Raw genomic sequence first — 24,593 nt, 5'->3', positions numbered from 1 at the left:
TGATATATGAGGTCAATTAAATATTTTTTCAGAGCATGTGGAGCATATTTGTGATTCTCTTCAACATAATCTATTATCCATTAAATTTTACATAGCTCATTTTTTTGCTCATAACCAACAGATGTTAAATTCACTTCTCCTGGAATCCTAGATGCAAATTATAACTGATGTCTCTTCAGAAAAGCTCCCAAGGCATTATTTCCTGACATTCTGTGAGGTTTTAGAGGCATGTGTATTTGTACTTTATAATGATGAAATGTTTTGACTCAAAATATTATGGTAACATGATCTAAGCTACTGCTCAAACCACAACTATCAGTATCACCATAAAAAATATTACAAAACATTATTTTTCCCAATTTCATATATATATCCCCAAATTATAGAAATATACCTACTAATATGTTTCCTCTATAATATATAAATTACAGCCTTGATTAATAGATGCAGTCTGGAAAGAACAAGGACACTAAAACCTATTTCCATTTCCTTTGAATGTAGTAATGGAAAAAAATCCTTCATCTTTTGACAATTCTGTATATGTATGAAGAGAAGCTACTTTTCTATATATTTCACCCAAAAGCTGAGTTAAGTGTTCAAACAAATTTCGACTATAAATGTTCTTCTAAAACTATACTGCTAAAACTGTGGTTCTACTTCACTTGGATCAGATAGGTAGTACTTGAATTGGTGGTAAAAAAAAAAAAAAAATTAATCACAACGAATAACACTGGCCTTACATTACTGATTCTATATATTTGAAGATTATTACCCTAAATCTCCAAGAACCTAGAGCTAAAGAAACTGGTTGTATATATATATATGTTTTCAGGAATTGAAACAAATGGCTTGCAAGCACTAATGAACCCAAGAAGGGAAATACATTATAACTCAATTCACAACTCGGGTCAGTTAATGACAATATCATACACTAGGGCAATGGTCTACAATTGCTAAGATTTGTAGAAACCCTCCAGAATTTCTTTTCTACCCAAGAATTGTAAACCTGTTTCATAGGACATTTGGAAAACATTATTTTGAAAAATGATGATACTCCTACTTAATAAAATGATTATAGCTATTCTTTAAATGCTGGCAGCTTGAAAAGTTTTACCTTGCGGGGGGGGGGGGGGTGGATATGAAATCTTTTAGAAACCAGTTTAAGGAAATCACCTTTAAAAAGAAAAATTGCAATGCCTGTATTTAACACTACTTCCCCTTAAATTTAAACCCCAGTCTTTTAAAATATAATCTCCAGTATTCAGACATGGGGTTTTTATCAGAGGCATATTTCTATTGAGCTTCAATTTTTTTAAAAAACCTTAAATGTAAGTTTGGCTACCAACTTACTCTTCAGGCTGTGAATGCATCTAAGAACCTGAAGCCAGACGTATAGAGATATGTTTGAATGCATGCATGTATGTACCTATAATAAGGAAGGAAAGAATTACATGTATTTAAAGACTTTACAAATTTGCTATTAGAATAGCTTTCAATTTAGCTGAAAGTCTAATTGGTTGTAACTTTGCCTACCATCAGTGATATTTTCTCTATGTAGTTGGCAAAACAGTCCCTGTATCTGGCTTATTCAAATAACTCTGAGTGTTATGCTAAGAAAAAAAAATGGTCATTTATAATACTCAAATATTGGCCTACTTGTTCATCAGACTGACTTTGTTCTACAGTTTTTTACCAAATATAATCACCTTTCCTTCAGACACTTCCCTTTCTAGAGGAAATGGATGGTCGCAACTACTCTGGTGCAATTAATCACAAAATTATTTAACACTTAAGAGAGAAAATTCACATCAAAACCACTCTTGACAGAACAATTTCTTCAGGAAAAGAATTCTAATTATACCTGGCACACCCAAGAGCCCAGTATCACTGTCAAGAGAGAAGCCAAAATGTGCTTTGGGGGATGGGGGGGGGGGGAGAACATATATACCAAAGTAGAATAACTATATATATTACACATCTATATAATGCCTTCAGGACTCTTTCCAGGGGCCTGCTAGAGTCATTTCATTTTGAAAACAAGGAACCCCAAAGCAGTAGCAATGTCTGGGAGCCAGAACTTCCTTGATCCCTTCCTGTTATGTCTGGCTACATACTGTGCCCCATCTGCAGTCATGTTTTACACTGCCCATGTCATGTAACTTTAATGCAGACATAATGGAGACTAACTCTTATGGGACAACATAAAACCTCCTTTGCTTCTCTTTTTCCACATGTAAAAGCAGAACTGCTTATCTGCAAAGAGCCTGAACAGATCAGGCCAATAAAATGGACCAGTCTTTGAAATTTGAAGCCTTGTGTCTAAGTTAAGATCTAAGTAGCAACATATTATTTAATTCTGCCAAGTAGGTGAAGCTGAATATTGCAATCCTACTCCCTAAAGCTTAATTGTAATTTTAAAATATATCATAAGAGATTATTACCTTTGTATTGAAATACTAAAATTTCCATGTATTGGAATATTTTCCTCATGGTTTGGGCTGAATTTATAGTAAGAGAGAATAAATTCCTTCCCATAATAACCTTTACTAATTTTTTAAAGACAAAATAAATCACTTAAATAATATGGTATTTTACAAAAGTTAGTATAAAATCTTACCAGCTAAATTCAATCTTGCCAAGTAAAATGTAAATATTCATTATTAATAATTAGTTATTTTTAATAACCCAAATCCTAATTTGACAAGTATATTTCATGTTATTAAGCTAAACACTTATCCTATAAAATTTTTCTCATATAAATATATTTTCACCTCCCAGACACAATGCAACTCAGGTTGTTGGCATTACCAAAACTGTATGAGTATATTACGGCCATCATTTTTTAAGCATTTATTATTAATATTATCTAATATTTATCTTAAAATATAATAAACTGAAACCACCACATTAAGTCTGTGTCTAGAAAAAAAAATAAAGTAGGATAACTAAGTGCCTGTCATTTACCCTGACATCACACAATTTAAAGACAAGTACTTGAACCCTGCTCCCGAAGAGCCCAAAATCTACTAGGAAAGCCTAAGGAACAAAGGTAATGAAATTCATATTATAATAGGTACTGCAGTAGATTCATAAATAAAGGTTTCTTTAAAGATATTAAAGATAAACCGGTAATAATCAACCGGTAATAATAATCAACATATAATTATCAACAATAAGAAAGATAAACCCAGGTAATTTCAAGGGGTCATAACCTTGATGACATTGTCCCACAAGTTCTAAACAAGATAAGAAATAGGCACACAGAATAAGTGCTCATGGTACTCTGATCAGAGAGAACAGTGGATCTATTTGGACATACAGAAAACAGACAACAGATACAGAGAAAACAGACAATTTGTATATCTCAAAAGATATGTGCATCAGTACAGGTAGTATATAATGTTTGTGCTGATATTAATGACACTAACATTGATCACTTGGTTATGGTAGTGCTACCAAATCACTCTTTTTTTTAAGATTTTATTTATTTATTTGACAGACAAGAGATCACAAGTAGGCAGAGAGGCAGGCAGAGAGACAGAGGGGAAGCACGTTCCCCACTGAGCAGAGGGCCCATTGTGGGACTCCATCTCAGGACCGTAGGATCATGACCCAAGCTGAAGGCAGAGGCTTTAACCCACTAAGCCACCCAAGTGCCCCCCAAATCACTCTTGTAGAGACACTGTTTTCTCCTTATAATTAAAAAGTAATCCATTAGGTAATGTTTTGAATATTCTATTACTTCAATAAGTTTAGTGTCCATTGATGAATCTTAACTGAACTATTACACAGGTTTTGTAAAACAATGATTCTCTAATTCTAGCACCCATTCTCCATTTATTAGTTGACCTCTTTTTGTAGAGTTTTCCCTCTATACATGCCTTTATTTCATCACTGTACTCATAGATTCTATTTGTCTTCAATATATTATAATAATTACATTACGATTTTGATGCTCTAAGTGTCCCATATGAATCATTGTGATATACTGTGATCATTTCTTGACTAATTCTTTGCTTTCTGACTCAACAATATAGGACAGGCTCTCTTACTTTCCCTTCTCCAGACCTGGACAGCCCTTTCTCGAAGAACCCTGATCCCTTTGTCTAGATATGGTACTCAGATGCGAAAATCTGTGCATTAGAGGTGCTAACAACTATTGAGCCGAGGCTTGAATAAGTCTCTGCCCCATCTCCATAGCCTCTACTCCACTCTACTGCAATAACCTCCAACTGAGCTTCTGACAGGCAATTTGGCTGTCTTTCAAAACCAGTTCTTCACACTGCAGTCAGAGTGATCTTTCCACAATACATTTCTATTCCTCTCCTTTCCAGGGCAAAAGCATGTGTGTGCATGTTCATATCCATGCACTTTTTGACATACTTAAAACCATTTAGTGGCTGCCCTTTGGTCATAGAACAAACATCAAAATCACTAGCATAATCAAAAAGACCCCATAATCAAAAGACTTAAAAAGTGCCTATTCTTTCTCTATATCCTAGTTACATTTTGACTGCTTTACTCCAGCCTTCAATTTAAAAAAAGATAGCAAGAAAGAAAAAGAAAACAAACAATTAGAATTCAGTGACAAACACCATTTTTTTCCTTATTCTTTATTTATCTTAAGTAAAATAAGATAGCAGGCCATATGAGTAAATCACCCAAACTTAGAGATATAAGTGGTCAATGACACTTCTGATTTTTTTTTCCAAAACAGTCATGGAGCTTCATTCTTTTTCATGACTCTAAAACAACTAATAATGAATGGCAAGTCTCTATGAGAGGAAACATTTATTATGATCCTCTCCATAGCCACACGAAGGCACTGAATCATCCTAAAGAAGTGTCTGTGGTTAAAACAGCAGTCTGTAAAAATAGTTCATTCATGGTATAATACTAGTTCAATTCACAGACCAAATTTCCAATTCTGAGATTCATTTTGTCCTAAATCATCATTTCACTTACCATCAGGATTTCGATCTATCCATCAGAGGTAATGCGAAAAAGGATAGGAGAGAAAGAATGCAACAAATTATTTGTGGTAAAATTACAATACATATTTAATATACACCTGTTTAAAAATATAAACTAAAATTTTCAAGAGTCTCTCAGATGATTTAAATGGCCCCCAACAAAAATAAGTCAATTCACAACTAAAAGGAGTATAACATGAATAAGTAAAATCTAACAATATATTTGCCATTCATTCTCAGAAGTCCATGACAGTGTGTTATTGCAGTGTAAATATGGCAATAAATAAATAAATAAATAAAAAGAGGTAAGGTATATAATCTAGACCAAGAGCAGACCAGACTCAATATAAATGACATCAAGAGGATTAAATGAATTGTTGGGGAAAAAATTTGAGTGCAAGGCCAAATACACAGTATTTTCAGTTACTCTCATTTATATTATAATGTATTTTTGACATTTTGTCAAAAATAATGTCTTTTTGGCTTGTCTTGGTATTCCTTTACTTTTATAGATATTTTTTACATTTTAATTTCTAATTGACTTTTGACTAATTAACGTTATGTTCTTTGGTTTAGCAATAATTTATAATCTTTTAAGTTCTGTCTTTAGAAAAGCATAATAGTTAAAAATGGCATGTGTAACCATAAGATAACAGACTGATTTTACAACTTCATAATGTATTTTTAAAACATTTTGCCCAATTGCTACATAATCCATTTCTCTATGTTAAATTCATATTCAACCAGCATTACCCCTTTCCCTGAAAACAAGTGAAATACTTAGTTGAATTAAAGCATCAACACCTACCACACATATTTGAAATGTAACAAGGATAAAATGTATAAAATTCCCTTTGATTATGGAGACACTCAATGATAAATGATCTAGATATTTTAGTTAAATATTTCTTTTTTATCTCACAACTCAAAATTAAAATAACATTAAAACTACCAATGTTCTTTTCAGAAATATCCAATTAAAAATGTCTATCACTCTTTGATGCCTTATGAAAATTTTGTATTTCTTTCTGAAGCCAGCTTTCTCAAAGTCATTTAAACATAAAATATTTACATTACCACAAATTTTAATAATTTAACTGAATAATTTTATAAGTATTATAAATTTTAAAAAATTTAAGAATTTTAATAATCTAAATAAAATCTAAATAAATTATCAAAATGGTCAATTCTGGCTAATAATGAATTTTTAACAACCTAATGCAAAATAATGTACAAAGCAGAAGAAATAGATTTTGAAAATATGTATTAAAGTTGTAAAATCATCTCAGAGTATAGAGTTGCCAATGCATAAGCCAGAAAATTTACTTAGACAAAATTAAAACTATAATTATTAAAAAGCATTGTTAAAACATTAAAAAGATTATCCACCATGACCAGGTGGGATTCATCCCTGGGTTACATGGATGGTTCAACATTCGCAAATCAATCAATGTGATAGAACAAATCAATAAGAAAAGAGAGAAGAACCACATGGTCCTCTCAATTGATGCAGAAAAAGCATTTGACAAAATCCAGCATCGTTCCTGATTAAAATGCTTCAAAGTATAGGGATAGCGGGAACATTCCTCAACTTCATAAAATCTATCTATGAAAAACCCACAGCAAATATCATCCTCAATGGGAAAAAGCTGACAGCCTTCCCGTTGAGATCAGGAACACGATAAGGATGCCCACTCTCACCACTCTTGTTCAACATAGTACTAGAAGTCCTAGCAACAGCAATCAGACAACAAAGAGAAATAAAAGGTATCCAAATTGGCAAAGAAGAAGTCAAACTCTCTCTTCGCAGATGACATGATACTTTATATGGAAAACCCAAAAGACTCCACCTCAAACTACTAGAACTCATACAGCAATTCAGTAATGTGGCAGGATACAAAGTCAATGTACAGAAATCAGTTGCTTTCTTATACACTAATAATGAAAATACAGAAAGGGAAATTAGAGATTCAATTCCATTTACTATAGCACAAGAACCATAAGATACCTGGGAATAAACCTAACCAAAGAGGTAAAGGATTTGTACTCAAGGAACTACAGAACTCATGAAAGAAATCGAAGAAGACACAAAAAGATGGAAGACCATTCCATGCTCTTGGATTGGAAGAATAAACATTGTTAAAATGTCTATACTGCCTAGAGCAATCTATACTTTTAATCCCATTCCAATCAAAATTCCACCCGTATTTTTTTCAGAGCTGGAGCAAATAATCCTGAAATTTGTATGGAATCATAAGAGACCCTGAATTGCTACGGAAATGTTGAAAAAGAAAAACAAAATTGGGGGCATCACGTTACCTGATTTCAAGCTTTACTACAAAGCTGTGATCACCAAGACAGCATGGTACTAGCATAAAAACAGACACATAGACCAGTGGAACAGAGCAGAGAGCACAGATATGGACGCTCAACTCTATGGTCAAATAATCTTCAACAAAACAGGAAAAAATATGCAGTGGAAAAAAGGCAGTCTCTTCAATAAATGGTGCTGGGAAAATTGGACAGCTATATGTAGAAGAATGAAACTCGACCGACCACTCTTATACCATATACAAAGATAAACTCAAAATGGATAAAAGACCTCAACGTGAGACAGGAATCCATCAGAATCCTAGAGGAGAACATAGGCAGTAACCTCTTCGATATCAGCCACAGCAACTTCTTTCAAGATATGTCTCCAAAGGCAAAGGAAACAAAAGCAAAAATGAACTTTTGGGACTTCATCAAGATCAAAAGCTTCTGCTCAGCAAAGGAAACAGTCAACAAAACAAAGAGGCAACCTACGGAATGGGAGAAGATATTTGAAAATGACGGTACAGACAAAAGGTTGATATCCAGGATCTATAAAGAACTCCTCAAACTCAACACACACAAAACAGATAATCATGTCAAAAAATGGGCAGAAAACATGAACAGACACTTCTCCAATGAAGACATACAAATGGCTATCAGACACATGAAAAAATATTCATCATCACTAGCCATCAGGGAGATTCAAATTAAAACCACATTGAGATACCACCTTACACCAGTTAGAATGGCCAGAATTAGCAAGACAGGAAACAACGTGTGTTGGAGAGGATGTGGAAAAAGGGGAACCCTCTTATACTGTTGGTGGGAATGCAAGTTGGTGAAGCTACTTTGGAGAACAGTGTAGAGATTCCTTAAAAAATTAAAAATAGATGACCCCTTTCAACATGGATGGAACTAGAGCGTATCATGCTTAGCGAAATAAGTCAAGCAGAGAAAGACAACTATCATATGATCTCCCTGAAATGAGGAAGTGGTGATGCAACATTGGGGCTTAAGTGGGTAGAAGAAGAATCAATGAAACAAGATGGAATTGGGAGGGAGACAAACCATAAGTGACTCTTAATCTCACAAAACAGAGGGTTGCTGGGGGGAGGGGGGTTGGGAGAAGGGGTTGGGATTATGGACATTGGGGAGGGTATGTGCTTTGGTGAGTGCTGTGAAGTGTGTAAACCTGGTGATCCACAGACTGTACCCCTGGGGATAAAAATATATGCTTATAAAAAATAAAAAATTAAAAAAAAAAGAATAATTGAGAGCATATTACATACACTATTAGAAAATTATTTTTAATGAAATTATTTTTTCACAGAAACAAAAATATTTAAGCAAAAGAAACATAATACCAACTTGTTGTGAGAATTAAATGGGTTTATAAAGCAAAAAAAAAAAAAAAAAAAAATTTAAAATAGAGCTTCCCTATGACCCTGCAATTGCATTACTGGGTATTTACCCCAAAGATATAGATGTAGTGAAAAGAAGGGCCATCTGTACCCCAATGTTTATAGCAGCAATGGCCACGGTCGCCAAACTGTGGAAGGAGCCAAGATGCCCTTCAATGGACAAATGGATAAGGAAGATGTGGTCCATATACACTATGGAGTATTATGCCTCCATCAGAAAGGATGAATACCAACTTTAGTAGCAACATAGTCGGGACTGAAAGAGATTATGCTGAGTGAAAGAAGTCAAGCAGAGAGAGTCAATTATCATATGGTTTCACTTATTTGTGGAGCATAACAAATAACATGGAGGACAAGGGGAGATGGAGAGAGAAGAGAGTTGGGGGAAATTGGAAAGTGAGATAAACCATGAGAAACTATGGATTCTGAAAATCAATCTGAGGGTTTTGAAGAGGCAGGGCGTGGGAGGTTGGGGGAGACAGGTGGTGGGTATTATGGAGAGCACGTATTGCATGGATCACTGGGTGTGGTACATAAACAATGAATTCTGTTACGCTGAAAAGAAATAAATAAAAGAAAAATATTGCTAAATATGCAAAGTGGACATCAATAGAAAAGAAAAAGATAATCAAGGCATCTCTAAAACTTTTAGAACTAAAAAACTGTATAGAAATGTTTAAAAAATACAAATGTAACATTGCTAAAATACCCTATTATCAGTTACACTATGTTATAACATCATGAAAAAAAATCACTATTCATATTCTACCAATAAATAGATTGTTAAACAGTTAATATGAAAAATTCACTGCATAGGAAAAAAACCAAACTATAAAATTTGACCAAATGAAGTTAAAATTTACACTAACTGAATCTCAACTGGACTAAAGATAACTTGTTTCAAAAGAGTTTCTTGAAAAAACACAGATCAAATTTTAGTAAATGTGTTCTTAAATGTTTTAACATGTATGATACAAAAGAGTTTTATTTAGTCATTCATTAAAACAGTGTCTGAAACTCAATATTGCTTTATATTAGAGAAATTCATAATAATCTTTTTCACGAATTCAGACTAGGCTTTTCTTTTTTCTTCAAATAAATGAAGTCTAATACCATACTTTGAGTGTGAATAAAAATATATCATATTTGCTACTGAGAAGACAGAATCAAACATTATATGTTGGAAATAAGTTAAACATCTTATCTCTAATAATCTATAACACATAAAAGTAATTTAGACATACAATTTTATTTAACAGTAGACAAGAATTATTTTTCCATTTAGCATTATTTTACAATGTATCTTTCAGTCTTAAACACTTAAACATTTAACTCATAACTCCAATTATTTAAAAGTAGTAATTAGGATTATAAATCTGTGAACAACTGTGTGCTTACCTGATGGTCTGGAATAAGAAACAACAGCATTTCCTTCCAACTCAGGTGGTGTGTAACTCCCTTTCAGATAAACTGAAAAGGATACTGTTCTATTCATTTCTGGTGCTATAAGAAATGTGAAAGTAATATTAAGTTTCAAAATGTTGGACAATTATTATTAACAGTTAAAATTATGCATACACTACATGCCAGATAGTATCCTAAGCACTTTAAATGGATTATTTAATCCTCACAATAACCCAGAGTAAGGTATGTACTACTATTGTCCCCAGCTTTTGTGCATGAGGAAACTGGCTATGGAGAGAGTAAGAAGCTTGCCCAAGGTCATATAGCCAATAGAGAACTGAAAACTGACTTCAGGGCAAGGGTGCCCAAATTCTACATCACTGCTTCTCTTTAGTCAGATGAATAGGCAGAATGATCAGAAAAAAATGTACACAAAAAGGCAAGAGAATTTGGGAACTGGGATTAGTACACTTTATCGTGGCTATAATACAGACTGCAGGGGAAAATGGGAGAGGGGTATTGCATATGGATGTAACTATAACTGTAACAACTTTGCAGATTGTATGTCACCTTCTATATTCATGTATTTGACCTCCAACCTGAGGTAGGCAGTCTTAAGATGCTTTTAACTAGAAAAATAAACTGTTCAGAATGTGTTTTAGAAAGAAAAATTGGAAGTATTGTGAAAACAATTAGAAAATAAAGTGAGAACCCAATATCTGGATATCACCTATAAGATGACTTCAACCATTCAACCATTCATTCAGTGTTTCAATTAATATTTTATTTAATTCCCCCTATCTGCCAGGCGCACTCAAGTAAGGGTTGGTAATACAAAAGCAAAAGAGAAATATGTTCTTGACATCATGAATAAGATACAGAATAATCAACTGAACAGCAGCAGTAAAGAAAGAAAGAAAAAGTGTAGAAAGATAAATCAGAAATCATTTTGATAGGACTAATGACAACTTGGATGTAAATGGTAGGGTATGAGAGATTCTGTGCAAAGAAACCTCTAAGGGTTGCCATTTATGACCTGTCTACTATTTTAGGCATTATTAGAGATATCTTACATAGATTCATTTTCCAATTAAATCCTCAAAACAGCCCTGCCAGACAGATATTATCCCCTTTCTGCAGATTAAAAGAAATTGAGTTTCCAAGTAATTACTAAAGTAACTTACTGAAGGTTACACATTGAGTAAGTGTCAGAGCCAGGATTCAAATTTTGGCCAGACTCTAAAGCCAATATTCTTATTTCAGACATAACTGATTCAATAAACAGCTCACTAGAGAAACACCAATAAAGAAAGCCTTCCAAATTATAGTATTTAAGTACAATTACAGGCCCATCTAGTTAAGGAAAGCACTTGAAAATCTATAATTACTTCAGCTGAATGACCATTCACTAAACATTGCTATTTTTTAAAAAAGTACCATTCATGCTTGATGTTTGAAGGGAAAATATAAGCAAAACAACACAATTATTGATTTTAGAAAGATACCAGGCTCATTATTCAGACAAGAAATACAGCCATGAAATAAAAATACTAACCAAAAAAAAGGTTTTTTTAATTAAAAGAAAACCTCACACCACGACAGACTTTAAGCCAAAGCAGAACACTTACCCATAAATTCAAAGGTGAACTGATCACAGGTCAGTACTAAAGGTGGCTGTACATAGACTGATAATTTGGCTTTCTGCAATGCCAGTCGATTCTGCAACGTGACCTAAGGAAACAAATTGTTATCAATAGAAAGTTACATTTTATCCAAGTTGATAGGATAGCACAAGTATGTAAAAAAAATCACTAGCAAATAATTAGGAAACACTATCTGAGAAAAAATGAGTAGTGGCAAAACATAACATGTAACGTAAATAGCAGATTAATGGGTAAGTACATAAGCGGTACTTTCTACCCAGTTAGAAACTGGTCAAAGGAGTTAAATGACCTTTTTGCAATGGAGATATAGAAATGGCCAAACAAGCACATGAAAAAATTCTCAATATCTTTAATCACTATGAAATACAAGTTAAAATCACAATGAGATACTATTACATATCTACTAAAATGATGTAATTAAAAGAACAAACAAAAATAGGTGTTAGCAAGAATGTGAGGAAAGACATCTCATACATTGCTGATGGGAACGTAAAATGGTACAGCCATGCAAGAAAACAGTTTGATAGTTTCTTTAAAAATTAAACATAAATTTGCCATATGACCTCAAAATTCCATGCCAAGAGAAATGAAAACATATGTCCACCCAAAAACTTGTAAACAGATTTCATAGCAGCATTCTTCACAATAGCCAAAAGTAGAAACAACCCAAATGTCCATCAACTGATAAACAGATAAACAAAATATGATATATCCTTACAACAAAATAGTATTCAGTAATCAAAAGAAATGAAGTATTGGCACATACTACGACATGGGTAAGCCTTAAAAATATTGTGCTAAGGGGTAGAAGCCAGTCACAAAGAACCACATATTGTATGAAATGTCCAGAATCGAGAAATCTATAAAGACAGAAAATAGATTAGAAGTTGCTGAGGGATGGGAATGAAGGAGAGGTGGAGGATGGAAGAGGGAAGGGGGCATGAGGTTACTTTTAAGGGAGGCAAATATGTTCTAAATTTGAATTGCGGTGATGGTTCCACAACTCTGTAAATACAGTAAAAATCAGAGAACGGAACTCCTAAATGAGTAAATTGTACGGAATATGAATAATAACTTAATAAAGCTATTAAAAATGTTCTATTGGGACGCCTGGGTGGCTCAGTTGGTTAAGCGGCTGCCTTCGGCTCAGGTCATGATCCCAGCGTTCTGGGATCGAGTCCCACATCGGGCTCCTTGCTCAGCAGGGAGCCTGCTTCTCCCTCTGCCTCTGCCTGCCATTCTGTCTGCCGCTCTCTCCCCCTCTCTCTCTCTGATAAATAAATAAAATCTTTAAAAAAAAAAAAAAGTTCTATCAAAATCAAATGAAAAAATCCACCCTGCGCTTGGTGAATAATTACATCATGAAATATGTGTTCATTTCTTTTCATGTGTAGATGTGGCAACGGGATGACCTTATCTAGTATCTGCACACCACCTTTTGCATAAACTATTCTCTAAGGAAGGATTTCCTCACTAGATGGATAGTTGCTAGATACATATCAAAGCACTACATTATTCCATGGCTTAACACAAAAATACATGACAGATCTAATTATAGAAATATCAAGGAGTGGTAATATTGATTGTCGCATATCTCAGCTGGCTGCATTTCTAAACTGGCTCTTATATGGTGATGCTAAGAAAACCCTCCCAGATTAAAATCAAAAGCTAAGAACTCTGGGCTAACAGTTTGTCAGGGAAGTAGGGCAGATATGGGCAGAGAAGGCCAGGATTTCCCTCACTTCCCACCAAGAGAAACATCAGCAGAAACCATTAGGCCCACGGATTTTTACTGGGCCACAGTGCAAAGGGGCATCATTTTCAGGCTATCAAAGAAAAAGCTTAAATATCTTACTTTCATTGCACATGTTCCCTCTTTGGACTTTTGTATCCTTAAAGTCCCAGCCTTTGAACAGCATCCTTTGGATGAGTTCATCCATGTGGTTGGTATGGTAAGCCAGACTTATCACAGTCAACTGCCCAGGCAGGGTTGGTATACCAACTGAATCACAATCTCTGGGGGTAGTTCTGGGTGTTGGTTTTTTTTTCTAGCTCCCCAGATGATAGCCATGTACTAACAGAGTTAAGAAACATCCTTCTATATCATATCTTTGCTGTAGAGCAACTTTCAATCTAATTATTAGATTCTAGTATATGAGACAGATATATTTCATTAACTCACATAGTACAAGGGTAAAATTATTTTTAAGAAAAGTAATTTTGGGGGCACCTAGGTAGCTCAGTCATTAAGTGTCTGCCTTTGGCTCAGGTCATGATCTCAGGGTCCTGGGATCAAGTCCCGCATCGGGCTCCCTGCTCAGCACAAGCCAATTTCTCCCTCTCCCACTCTCCCAGCTTGTGTTCCCTCTCTCACTGTTCTCTCTCTGTCAAATACGTAAATAAAAATCTTTTAAAAAAAAAAGTAGTTTGCAAATTTCTCTTAATTAAAAGGCATGTATCACCTATTCCTTAATATATATTTATATATATATACATATACATATATATAAAATATATACATATACACACATGCTATAGAAAAATAAACAATATACAGGAATATGCACCTGGCCCAGAAACATTATATACATATAATTAAATTTAGTACGTATCTTGCATTCATTTTAAATGATGTGGGTATTCTATACAACTTTAAAAATAAGTTAAACACAAAAATTTTGAATTGCAAAGTAGAATTTTTAACAGATAACTACTGATGCAAATAAATACAAAAAAACACAGAATGGGGACGCCTGGGTGGCTCAGTTGGTTAGGCCGCTGCCTTCGGCTCAGGTCATGATTCCAAGGTCCTGGGATCGAGTCCCACATTGGGCTCCTTGCTCGGCGGGGAGCCTGCTTCTCTCGCTGCCTCTGCCTGCCTCTCTGCCTGCTTGTGTGTACTCTCTCTCTCTCTATCTCTGGCAAATAAATAAAATCTTTAAAAAAAAAAAAAAACACAGAATGAACAATGAATCCTCAATTTTTAATTTCTAAGCCCTGGGAATACATGAGGGGAATGTGCATACCACAAGCAAACCTTCCTTCATGATATCTGGTCATTATAAACAACATAATACCTTTTTAGTAAAATCCTGATAGTAATTACAGGAAGAAGAAATTATGCCAGGTCCACTAAATAAATAGGACACAACTTAAATATTTTACTATAAGTAATAATATAATGCTAGTCTACACATATATATTTAAATAAAATTAATAATATTAATGATAACCATTAACAACTTTTTTATATTAATGAAACCATGCTAATAAATTGTATGCATTATCTCATTTAATCTTCACAAAATCACAAAACAGGTACTATTACTATACATCATTTTACAGAAAAGAAAACCATGGTTCAGAGAGGCTAAATAATTTGCCCAACACCACTCTGATTATAAGTCAAAGAACCACATTTAACTTCTCTCTGCCAGAATCCAGAGCCCATGCTCTTAATCAACTGTGGTTAAGTCTCAAAACAACCCTGCATTTAAAAAGTATCCTCACTAGTGAAATAAGTGAGGATACTTTTTAAATGCAGGGTTGTTTCGAGTCTTAACCACAGTTGATTAAGAGCATGGGCTCTGGATTTTGACAGACAGAAGTTAAATGTCTAAGACAACTATCATATGATCTCCCTGATATGAGGAAGTGGTGATGCAACATGGGGGCTTAAGTGGGTAGGAGAAGAATAAATGAAACAAGATGGGATTGGGAGGGAGACAAACCATAAGTGACTCTTGATTTCACAAAACAAACTGAGGGTTGCTGTGGGGGGGGGGGGGGGAGAAGAGGGGTGGGGTTATGGACATTGGTGGGGTGTGTGCTTTGGTGAGTGCTGTGGGGTGTGTGGACCTGGCGATTCACAGACCTGCACCCCTGGGGATAAAAATATATGTTTATAAAAAATTAAAAATTAAAAAAAAGAAAGTATCCTCACTTCACAGTTTAAAAAAAAGGAGGTTCAGAGAAGCTAAATAATCACTAATAAGCCAATGTGTGCAAGAGAATTGAAAGCTATCACCAGGAATATATCATAAGAACTCAGTTTTAAAAGTGAAAGTGGAAAATCCTTAAAGTAGTAATAAGCTACTTGTAAGAGAACATACACTCTGGACTGCCTCAGTGGCTCAGTCAGTAAAGCACCTGCCTTCGGCTCAGGTTATGATCTCAGGATCCTGGGATGGAGCCCGATATCAAGCCCCACATTGAGCCCCCTCATTAGGCTCCCTGCTCAGCCTGAGTCTCCCTCTCCCTCCAACCCTCCCCCTCCTATGCTCTCCCTCTCTCAGATAAATAAATAAAATATTTTAAAAAAAGAGAGAGTGAGAGAGAACAGACATTCTGACTCTGCCTTACACTGTTAGCAAGATCATGATAGCACTTGTGCACAGATTTATTAAACCCCAACAATGGCCCAGGCATTTTCAAATGTGAATCAAGGAGATGTGTGATGAAAGTAACTGGAGGAACAAAGAAGACTTGTGTCTGAGCCAAAAAAAAAAAAAAAGAGTTAAAGACTTGGCTAGATCATAAACCTCATATTTTAAAAGAAAAACAATTACAGAATATTAAGGCGAAAATATAAAATATTAATACAAGAATTTTCCATGCTGTTTTCGGATTCTAACAAAATGAAATATGATCCTAAGAAATATAATACCAAATTTTATCCTAGATACATAAATATGACTCCAAAAGCCAGGTATGAACAACCACTCTGCCTCAGTTGCCTGTAATAGACGGTCACGCATCACACACACATACTCAAGGTAGCCACATCTTCATTCACTTGGAACGGGTGGAAAAATTTTCTCAATTAACAGGATTTATTATGACGGAAACTTGCATGGTTATATATCTTGGCTGCTGTTGTTATAAAAGGCTATAAGAAGAGATTTATAGCAAAATTTGTAGAGAAACTGTCAGACAGAATCAGGAAGTCACTGTGTCTGCTGTACAAGTCCAGCTGATTTTATGCAACCCTTGTGTGTTGCATTCTTTCTCGAGCTCTTATAATGGCAGTAAGAAAGAGAGCTGAGACTTAGTCATTCTCAAATGTAAAAATTCCACTAAGGAAGAAGAATTTTCCAGTAGTATCATACCATCATTTTAAGATGGCTATTATTACACATGAAAGCCTTAGAACTGCATAGGTGAGAAAGGTGTATTTACTTATAGCAATAACTAGCAGTTGAGGGGGGTAGGAATTAGCATAAGCAATGTTTTCTGGTTTAAGTACAGGATTTCTTTTTGCAATTTATAGTGTGCTCCTGAATTATTATGTGTGTATGTCTGAACATTATCAGTAGATAGATATAAAAAGAGGTTTCTCTACACAAAAGTCTATAGATCATTCCTGGAAATCTGCAGGGGTTTTTTGTTTTTTGTTTTTTTCTTAAGCGTTTGATTTCTTGCCACTGCTGCTTTTCCAGACTCAGAAGTATTAATGAGATAGAGCCTTTGATTGGATGGGGGTTAGGAGAAGTGGGGAAAGACCACCCTTGTTTCCAGTGGCAAGAATCCAAAAAAATTAGCTTAGGAAACTGTTACAAGATTGGGCTCCCTTCAACTTCTACTAAAGATCCCCACACTTGGGCCACCCGCTGGGTCCAGTGTAAGCGAACACAATTGGTAAAGCCTGGTGCCCTGTCAAGCCCCTCCAAGGACAGCAACCCATAATCTAAGAAAATATAAAGTCCTATCCAAGTTTTGACTAAGCAAATTGCCAAGATCCACAACTTTTCCTGGCTCCGAGGTCCGGGCAGTGATAAATATTTTCAACTTAATAACGTGCTGACTGATTACCACACTTTAATCTAAATGCCTTAAGAGGGTTCTACATTTGAGTTCTAGTTCTAAAATTCTACAATGACAGGACTAAAAATCTTAACCAAAACCACATCCTTCATATTCTATTTTTTTAGGACTATCAATTTGTCACTACTCTACTTTGTGGCTTCTTCATTTAATATTTTCTTGCTATAAATACATCCATTTAAAGTTAATGTCATGGCAGGTAGATGACCAGAAACTCCTCTCAAACATACACATAATTATATATAGAAGAAAGATATTAGCATGCATGATTCCCTTATATATATGATGCTGCAATCAACTGGTTGGTCTATCATAAGTGGTAATGACACAATTCCTCCAACATACTTAAAATGTTAATTTTGTTTCTAGAAAAAAGACCCTAGTTCATTTAAACATAATGGTTAAGCATAACCCATAAAAATTATTTATATTACATAACATTGCCATGAATGCAATTATCCGTTTTATATTTGTAGGAAAAAAATAAAGGTTATCTTTGCTATCCAAAGCTGAGGGAAATATACAAATTTCAAGTGTTTGTTTTACATTTCCATAAGCCAGTCATAGGGCGACAACAGTGGCAGATGTGATGAAATGTTTAATTCCATTTGCACAATAAAGTCTAGGACCATGGTACGATACCTTAACTGTGACTGAAGGGACAAGGTCAGTTCCCACTGCAACATCAGTAGCTTGCTGTAAACATAGAATTGAGAAGAGAAGGAAGGAAAGAATGGTTTCAAATTACATGTCCATCAATGAGTAAACACAATGGGTACAATATATACTTCCCACCACCAAAATAGGAAACTAACCATAACGGACTTATCAATCTAATGACAGACTAAAAGGGTTAATGTAGCTTTTTGAATGTCTTCAACTGGAAAGTTGTAAGCGAATAGAAACCTTTTCCAAAAAGGAAAGAAAAGGTCATATATTTTATTATCAAACTATTCTCTTGCCAAATTTACTTAAGTGTTGAAACTAATTAAATTTTAAAAAATTTTTAAGTATTGAAATTAATTAATTATATTAATTTGTTCTTTATATTTTATAGAAGAAAGCCCCTTGTATTTCTCAGATAAGCATTATGCCAGCCTTTTAAGGTCCTTATATTTTCAACTTGCCAAAGATATGTTTTGTTCTGATTAATAATATATATCTAAGACATGTAACGAATGATACAAAGCTTGAAGGGCCTTACACCTAGAAAATAAAATAAAAGTAGAAGTGTATGTTTTTTAATAATTCATATCATAAACTAGGTCATTCTTTGAACATCAGCCTAGGTTGCTTGATCCTACCTCTTAAAGAATTCAGAGCATAACATAATAGAGCAAACATTTCCTTAGAAATTATAACTTCCTTATTAGAGTTGTAGATTGAAAGGAAAAACTGCTCACTCCATGACAGAATAAGATGAAAAGGTAATATAATTTTCTAATAATATCCATGACTGGGGAACAATTAATATTAATAAAATCACTAATTCAACCAATGAATAGCTCTATTGTGCTTTTAGCTAGCTTATCTGGAATTTTTTTTACTAAGAAAATCACTTCTAAGCAACAGGGATGGCTATACTGTACTGGGTATCAACATAACTAAGAGTGAGCAGATTCATATTCTATATACGTATCCACAGAAAACCATGTATGAACTCTGATCCACCTTCTCAATCCAAAAGATAAGACAGCAATGCTTGTCTTATCTATAAAAGACCCCGCTCTAATAGAAATTATATTATTTTTAGATGTGTGCTTTCATAACTAATGACAAAATAAAACACTGAGCCAAGCTTTTTGCTCTAGCAGAACCTGAAATCCAGGAAATGTTTTACATTTGGCTGTCCACATATCTAGAAGAGAAACCAACATCTCCTGTTTCCTGTTCTTTCCAATCCATGTTTAAACACCTAGGTACTTCCAGGACAGCAGTCCTTTGGGAAGATAAAATTATAGCCAGAGACAAAGAGCTACACAAAGACACCATGGCACCATAGCCACATAAATTGTTGGGCCAGTGTGTTCTAATGGGATGAATATGATACTCTCAGGAATCTCTTAAGAAGGAAAAAATAGTAAGACAGGGAAAATGAAGCTGAAAAGAGACACCTAGTCAAGAGGAAACAGCACTCTGAGTTACCAATAGGGAAATATACATTACAATAAAGTACTATTACACAAGGCCTTTTCCTGCAAAGATCAAAAGTTACTAAAGAACAGAAAGGGAATTCCTGGTTCCAAATAACTTATGTTTAAGAGAACCTAGAAAAAAATTATATAAGTTGCCCAAAGGAAAATAAGAATCATTTCCAAGGCAAGAAAATGTGTGTACATTTGTCAGCTAACTAAGCAAAAATGTTCCACTCAGACTACAGCTTTCAGGTAGAGTGAGAAATGGTGTGTGCTGAATGGCCAATGTTTTAAACAGTGCCTCTACTATGTGACTCAGCTGAGTGAATGTTTCTTTCATATATAGTACTTTTTTTAAGTATGCCCAACTTACTATATTATGGCAATGTTAACGTGATTTTTATCACAGCTTGGGTTGGCTCTTTCTACCAAGATTAATCTTTGAAAACTTAGGACAAGTACTTACTATATTATGCTCTGATACCTAAATATCAAAGTCATTTCCTAGGTAAAATTACATGACATGAACTCCAAATATAGTAAAAAGCAGTGAATTTGATCACTTGCCAAAATTGATGAACTTCTGATTCAGAGACAGATAAACTTAATAGATTTTTGCCCAAACTGCAGGCAGTGAGACATAACCAATTATAATCTAACAAGTGCTTACATAAAACTAAACAAGGAGGTGGGGCAACATGACCAAGGACAGTCTCTCTTTCATCTTTGCTATTTCTCATCTCCATTCATTTATGAAGCAAAAATACTGAGCACTCATTAAGTGACAGACACTAAAGATATGGCAGTGGATGAGACAAGCAGTGGAATGCAGTGTGTGGCAGTAGTGGTGTTGGTGGTGATGAGGATAATGTTAAAAGAACTAAAATGTAATTTGATGATAATGATATTGTTAATTATCATAACACTTCAACAAAGTAGATTTTAATATTATTCCCATTTCACAGATGAGAAAAATTAAGAAAAAGAAAATAAAATACCTTGCCCTGGGTCACACAGATAGAAATGGCAGGAAAAAATAATTCCTGGCCCAACTGCTCAACCGTTTGTTAAATAACACACAAAGATACTCCCCTCCCTCCCTCCCTATCTCCTCCTCATTCATATATATATATATGAACACTATCTCATTGAACCTTCGAGAAAAATCTTATAGGGTCAGTATTATTCACCTGGATTATGATTATCTCAATATTATGGTACTGAAAAACTTAAAAAAAAAAAAGTAGATTCAGAATAATGTGGAAAACCTCTTCTACTGTTGCCCCTTCCTCTCCTTTTTTTAGACCAAAATCCTAAGGAACTCCTCACTAAGAGATTGGAAATGTTTTTTCTAGAAGGTAATAAAGACTAAAAGTTGTTATCTTCTCTTAAGTTTCTATCTGGGGACCAAAAATTTCAATCAATAGATACTGATCCCAAATCAGCATAGTCCACCACTATCATAAACCCTTTTAAAGTCTGTGAATATACCTACAGACACTGAATCAAAGTTAGGAGAAACCATGGCAGAAACTTTCAAGTCATCTTCTCTCTCAGTCATGGGCCAAATACCTGTAATTTAAAAAGAAAAACAATATTTAATCATAAAGCAAAACTGCTGTATATAGTTTTTTAAAGAAGTTTTTTTGATATCACATATCAAAAAACAACCCCATAAACATATTCATAAGTTGAACAAAACTAATGCATTACAGAATTAGAAACCTGATGACATTCTTCCCCTGCTACAAAATTTGAAAGAAAAACTATCTTTCTCCTAAGATATTATCTAAAATATGTCCCAATGACTGAAGAGTGTTAGGAACTTCAATGTTATCTCCTTAACACTATAGTTAAAAGCCGAAACTATACCCTTTTGAAGGTAAGTTTGGTCAGAACATCAAAATGTAAAATATACATATCCTGTGATCTAACAATTCTACTCTTTAGCATTTATCCAATACTCATAGACACGCCCAAGGAGCTTCTCTGCTGCTGGTAGTTTTTAAAAACAAAAACAAAAACAACCTAATTCTCTATATTTCTATTAACAGGGAAATGGTTGACTAGATTATGGTATGCTCTGCAATGATCCAAAGCCCAAAGCTGTAAATAAGAGTGCTCTCGGGGCACCTGGGTGGCTCAGTGGGTTAAGCCGCTGCCTTCGGCTCAGGTCATGATCTCAGGGTCCTGGGATTGAGTCCCACATCGGGCTCTCTGGTCAACGGGGAGCCTGCTTCCCTCTCACTCTCTCTGTCTGCCCCTCTGCCTACTTGTGATCTCTGTCAAATAAATAAATAAAATCTTTAAAAAGAAAAAAAACAGTGCTCACAAACTTTATATACTGATATGAAAAGAACTCCAGGATGTGTCTATTAATTAAAAAAAAAAAGAACAGGTAATACAATGCATCTAACATGCACATATTTGTATAGAAATAAATACGAATTTTTTTTAAAGAATACACAAACACTCCTGATAAAGGTTACCTTTATATAATGTAGAGGAACTAAGATCTGGGAGTTTTACCCTTTTAATACTCTTAGAATTATTTTTACCATATTCATGTTATTTTCACAACTTATAATTTCACGACTTAAAATGTTTACAGTACATAAGGTATGATGAACAAATGACACAGATCCTAAATAAACAAGAAACATTAAAGTATATGCAATTATGTGTGTGTGTGTATATATACACACACACATATATTTGAATGACAGACTACTGGCTGTCTACCTAACATCTACTTTCCCCTCCTCCTCCTTTGTAGCAGAGCTATAATTCTAGGGAGGCATTCGCCTTCATCTCAAAGTCACTGGATTGGTCAGATCCAATCATGGTGATTTCATTCCCCTAACAATTTGTTGTTTTAGGCATAAGCACAGGGCTTAATCCTGGCAGACGTGAGGTGAGGAAAAGTTGGGAGTGGGGGTGCTGGCACATGCTTCTGGGAAAGCTATTTCCCCATAATAAAAAAGGAGACTTGGGAGAAATATCTCTCTTCTTCCCTGGAAATCATATTTGCACATAATACCTGGAACTGCTGAAACTACCCTGTGACCTTGAGAGGAAAAATCCCTCACACACCAAGGATAGCTGACTAAAAACATGGAAAGTTCTTGGATGATGCCACAGGAATCAGCTGTCTCACAGAGAGAAGAACTACCTACCATTGTCATCAAGCATTCCCACCAGTACTGTAATATTCAGTGTGGGAATTTCCATAACTTACTTAGTGACAATATAAAAGCCTGCTCCTTGCCTACCCAATACCATTCTTCAGTTCTTTACTAAAAGAAGCTCAGTTTTATTCTGAGCAATGAGTGCTCAGCTAAAACACTAATTTCCCCAGCCTCTTTTGTAAGCTTGGAGTGGCCAGTGAGATGTGAGTAGAAGCAGCTCAGGATGTGGCTTCTAGGAAAGATCCTTAAGGGGGCTGACTCAGCTGCAGATGTGAGAGCAGGAGTTCCAGAAGCCATCTTGGACCAAGAGATGACCCTGGGAGAGGAAGAACTGGAGTCCCTGATGACAGTGGAAATGCCAAACCAACCCTGGTCTGCCCACTGCTGGACTTCTTTTCTATGGGAAAGAAATAAACCTCTACCTTGTTTAAGCCACCTTATTTGGGTATTGTGTTATGTGCAGCCAGACATAGCCCTAAACAACACATCTCCCAACAAGGTCACCAAGTAAATGTTTCTAGGACTCAATGGTAAAGGCAATTTAGTTATCCTAGACATATTTCCAATAGGGTACAGAGTTTCATTTATATACCTCTTTCTTACTGTTCTCTTTCACCTCCTGAAGACACAACTGTGTGGGAAGCCATCGTAGTACCACACCCATTCCCTCACACCCCAGGTATAGAATGATAAACTGGCTAAATTATAAGGAAATTCTGCCCTTGAAAGTGCCTACCAACAGTTGTTGTTGACTACTGGTAACAGAAATCCTAGGCAGGATTCACACTAATGAGTTGAATATAAAAAGCTTCAAAACCCATGAGCCATACAGAAATTATTATTGTAATTTCATGCTTACAACATACATTCCTCATATAAGTTATACACATAAAATCAGCTTCACAAACACTTTTATTATAGTAGATAATATACACCATGTGTACAACAAAATGTACTCTTTAAATTGGCTTTAAATTCTGCTGAAACTTTTGCTTTGAAGAAATAAAAAAGCTCTAAGTACCAAAAATAATCCACAAGACTGTGAACTTCTTTTTGTGAGTTAAAGTCACTATGCTAAATGGCATTTAAATGAATAATGAGGTCATCAAAAAGTTCAGAGTTTTAACTTCTCATAATCTTCTATAATGAAATGATTTTGTGCTTTTATATAATTACAGGTATTTTAATAAACAAATACACCACAGTTTTATAAGGATACTAAGTCTTTTCAATATCTAGAAATAAAATATTTTAAAAGTCCCTCTTTCTTCCAAGCTTCACTTTGGGTTTTTTTGGTTGTGCGTGTGGGTTTTTTTGTTTGTTTGTTTGTTTGTTTTGTTTTTAGGACTAAAACCAAAGGATGATGGCAAAGAAGTGTAAGAGAACTTCAAATATTAGCTAAAATTTGAGGTTATATAAATAATAAACTTTGCACCCAAGTCGGTGGGCACATCCCTACCTTAATTAGCAGTTATTTGAAGATACACAGAAGGATCAAGGTAATGACAACTTTAAAATAGCTCAAACGTTCTCACTCAAGGGTATCACTATGGCCACCAAAAAATAATTTACAGTTGTAAAGGATTTTTCTGAGAAATCTTTTACACAACTGAGTGTTAATCAAAATATCATTAGCACATTGTTTATGGGAAGGGCAAAATCTCAAGACACA

At 34.7% G+C, this 24,593-nt stretch overlaps 1 protein-coding gene across 3 annotated transcripts in view; it reads right to left on the bottom strand.

The window, feature by feature from the left end:
* The window catches only part of BBS9 (Bardet-Biedl syndrome 9), a 464,985-nt gene that overhangs the window by 261,668 nt on the left and 178,724 nt on the right, over positions 1–24,593 (bottom strand). For 2 of the 3 annotated variants that reach the window (XM_059171519.1, XM_059171516.1), the window contains 5 exons: positions 21,229–21,305; positions 18,241–18,294; positions 11,740–11,842; positions 10,106–10,210; positions 4,966–4,980 (listed from right to left, as the gene is read on the bottom strand). In XM_059171519.1, coding sequence (XP_059027502.1) covers positions 4,966–4,980; positions 10,106–10,210; positions 11,740–11,842; positions 18,241–18,294; positions 21,229–21,305 — 354 coding nt within the window. The remainder of the gene's footprint in view (positions 1–4,965; positions 4,981–10,105; positions 10,211–11,739; positions 11,843–18,240; positions 18,295–21,228; positions 21,306–24,593) is intronic. The other variant, XM_059171518.1, reaches the window with a different exon arrangement.

This window comes from Mustela lutreola, chromosome 4 (assembly GCF_030435805.1).
Source record: "Mustela lutreola isolate mMusLut2 chromosome 4, mMusLut2.pri, whole genome shotgun sequence".
Lineage (NCBI taxonomy): Eukaryota > Metazoa > Chordata > Mammalia > Carnivora > Mustelidae > Mustela > Mustela lutreola.
Note: the sequence above shows the minus strand (reverse complement) of the source record. Positions and strands in the feature narration are given on the sequence as shown.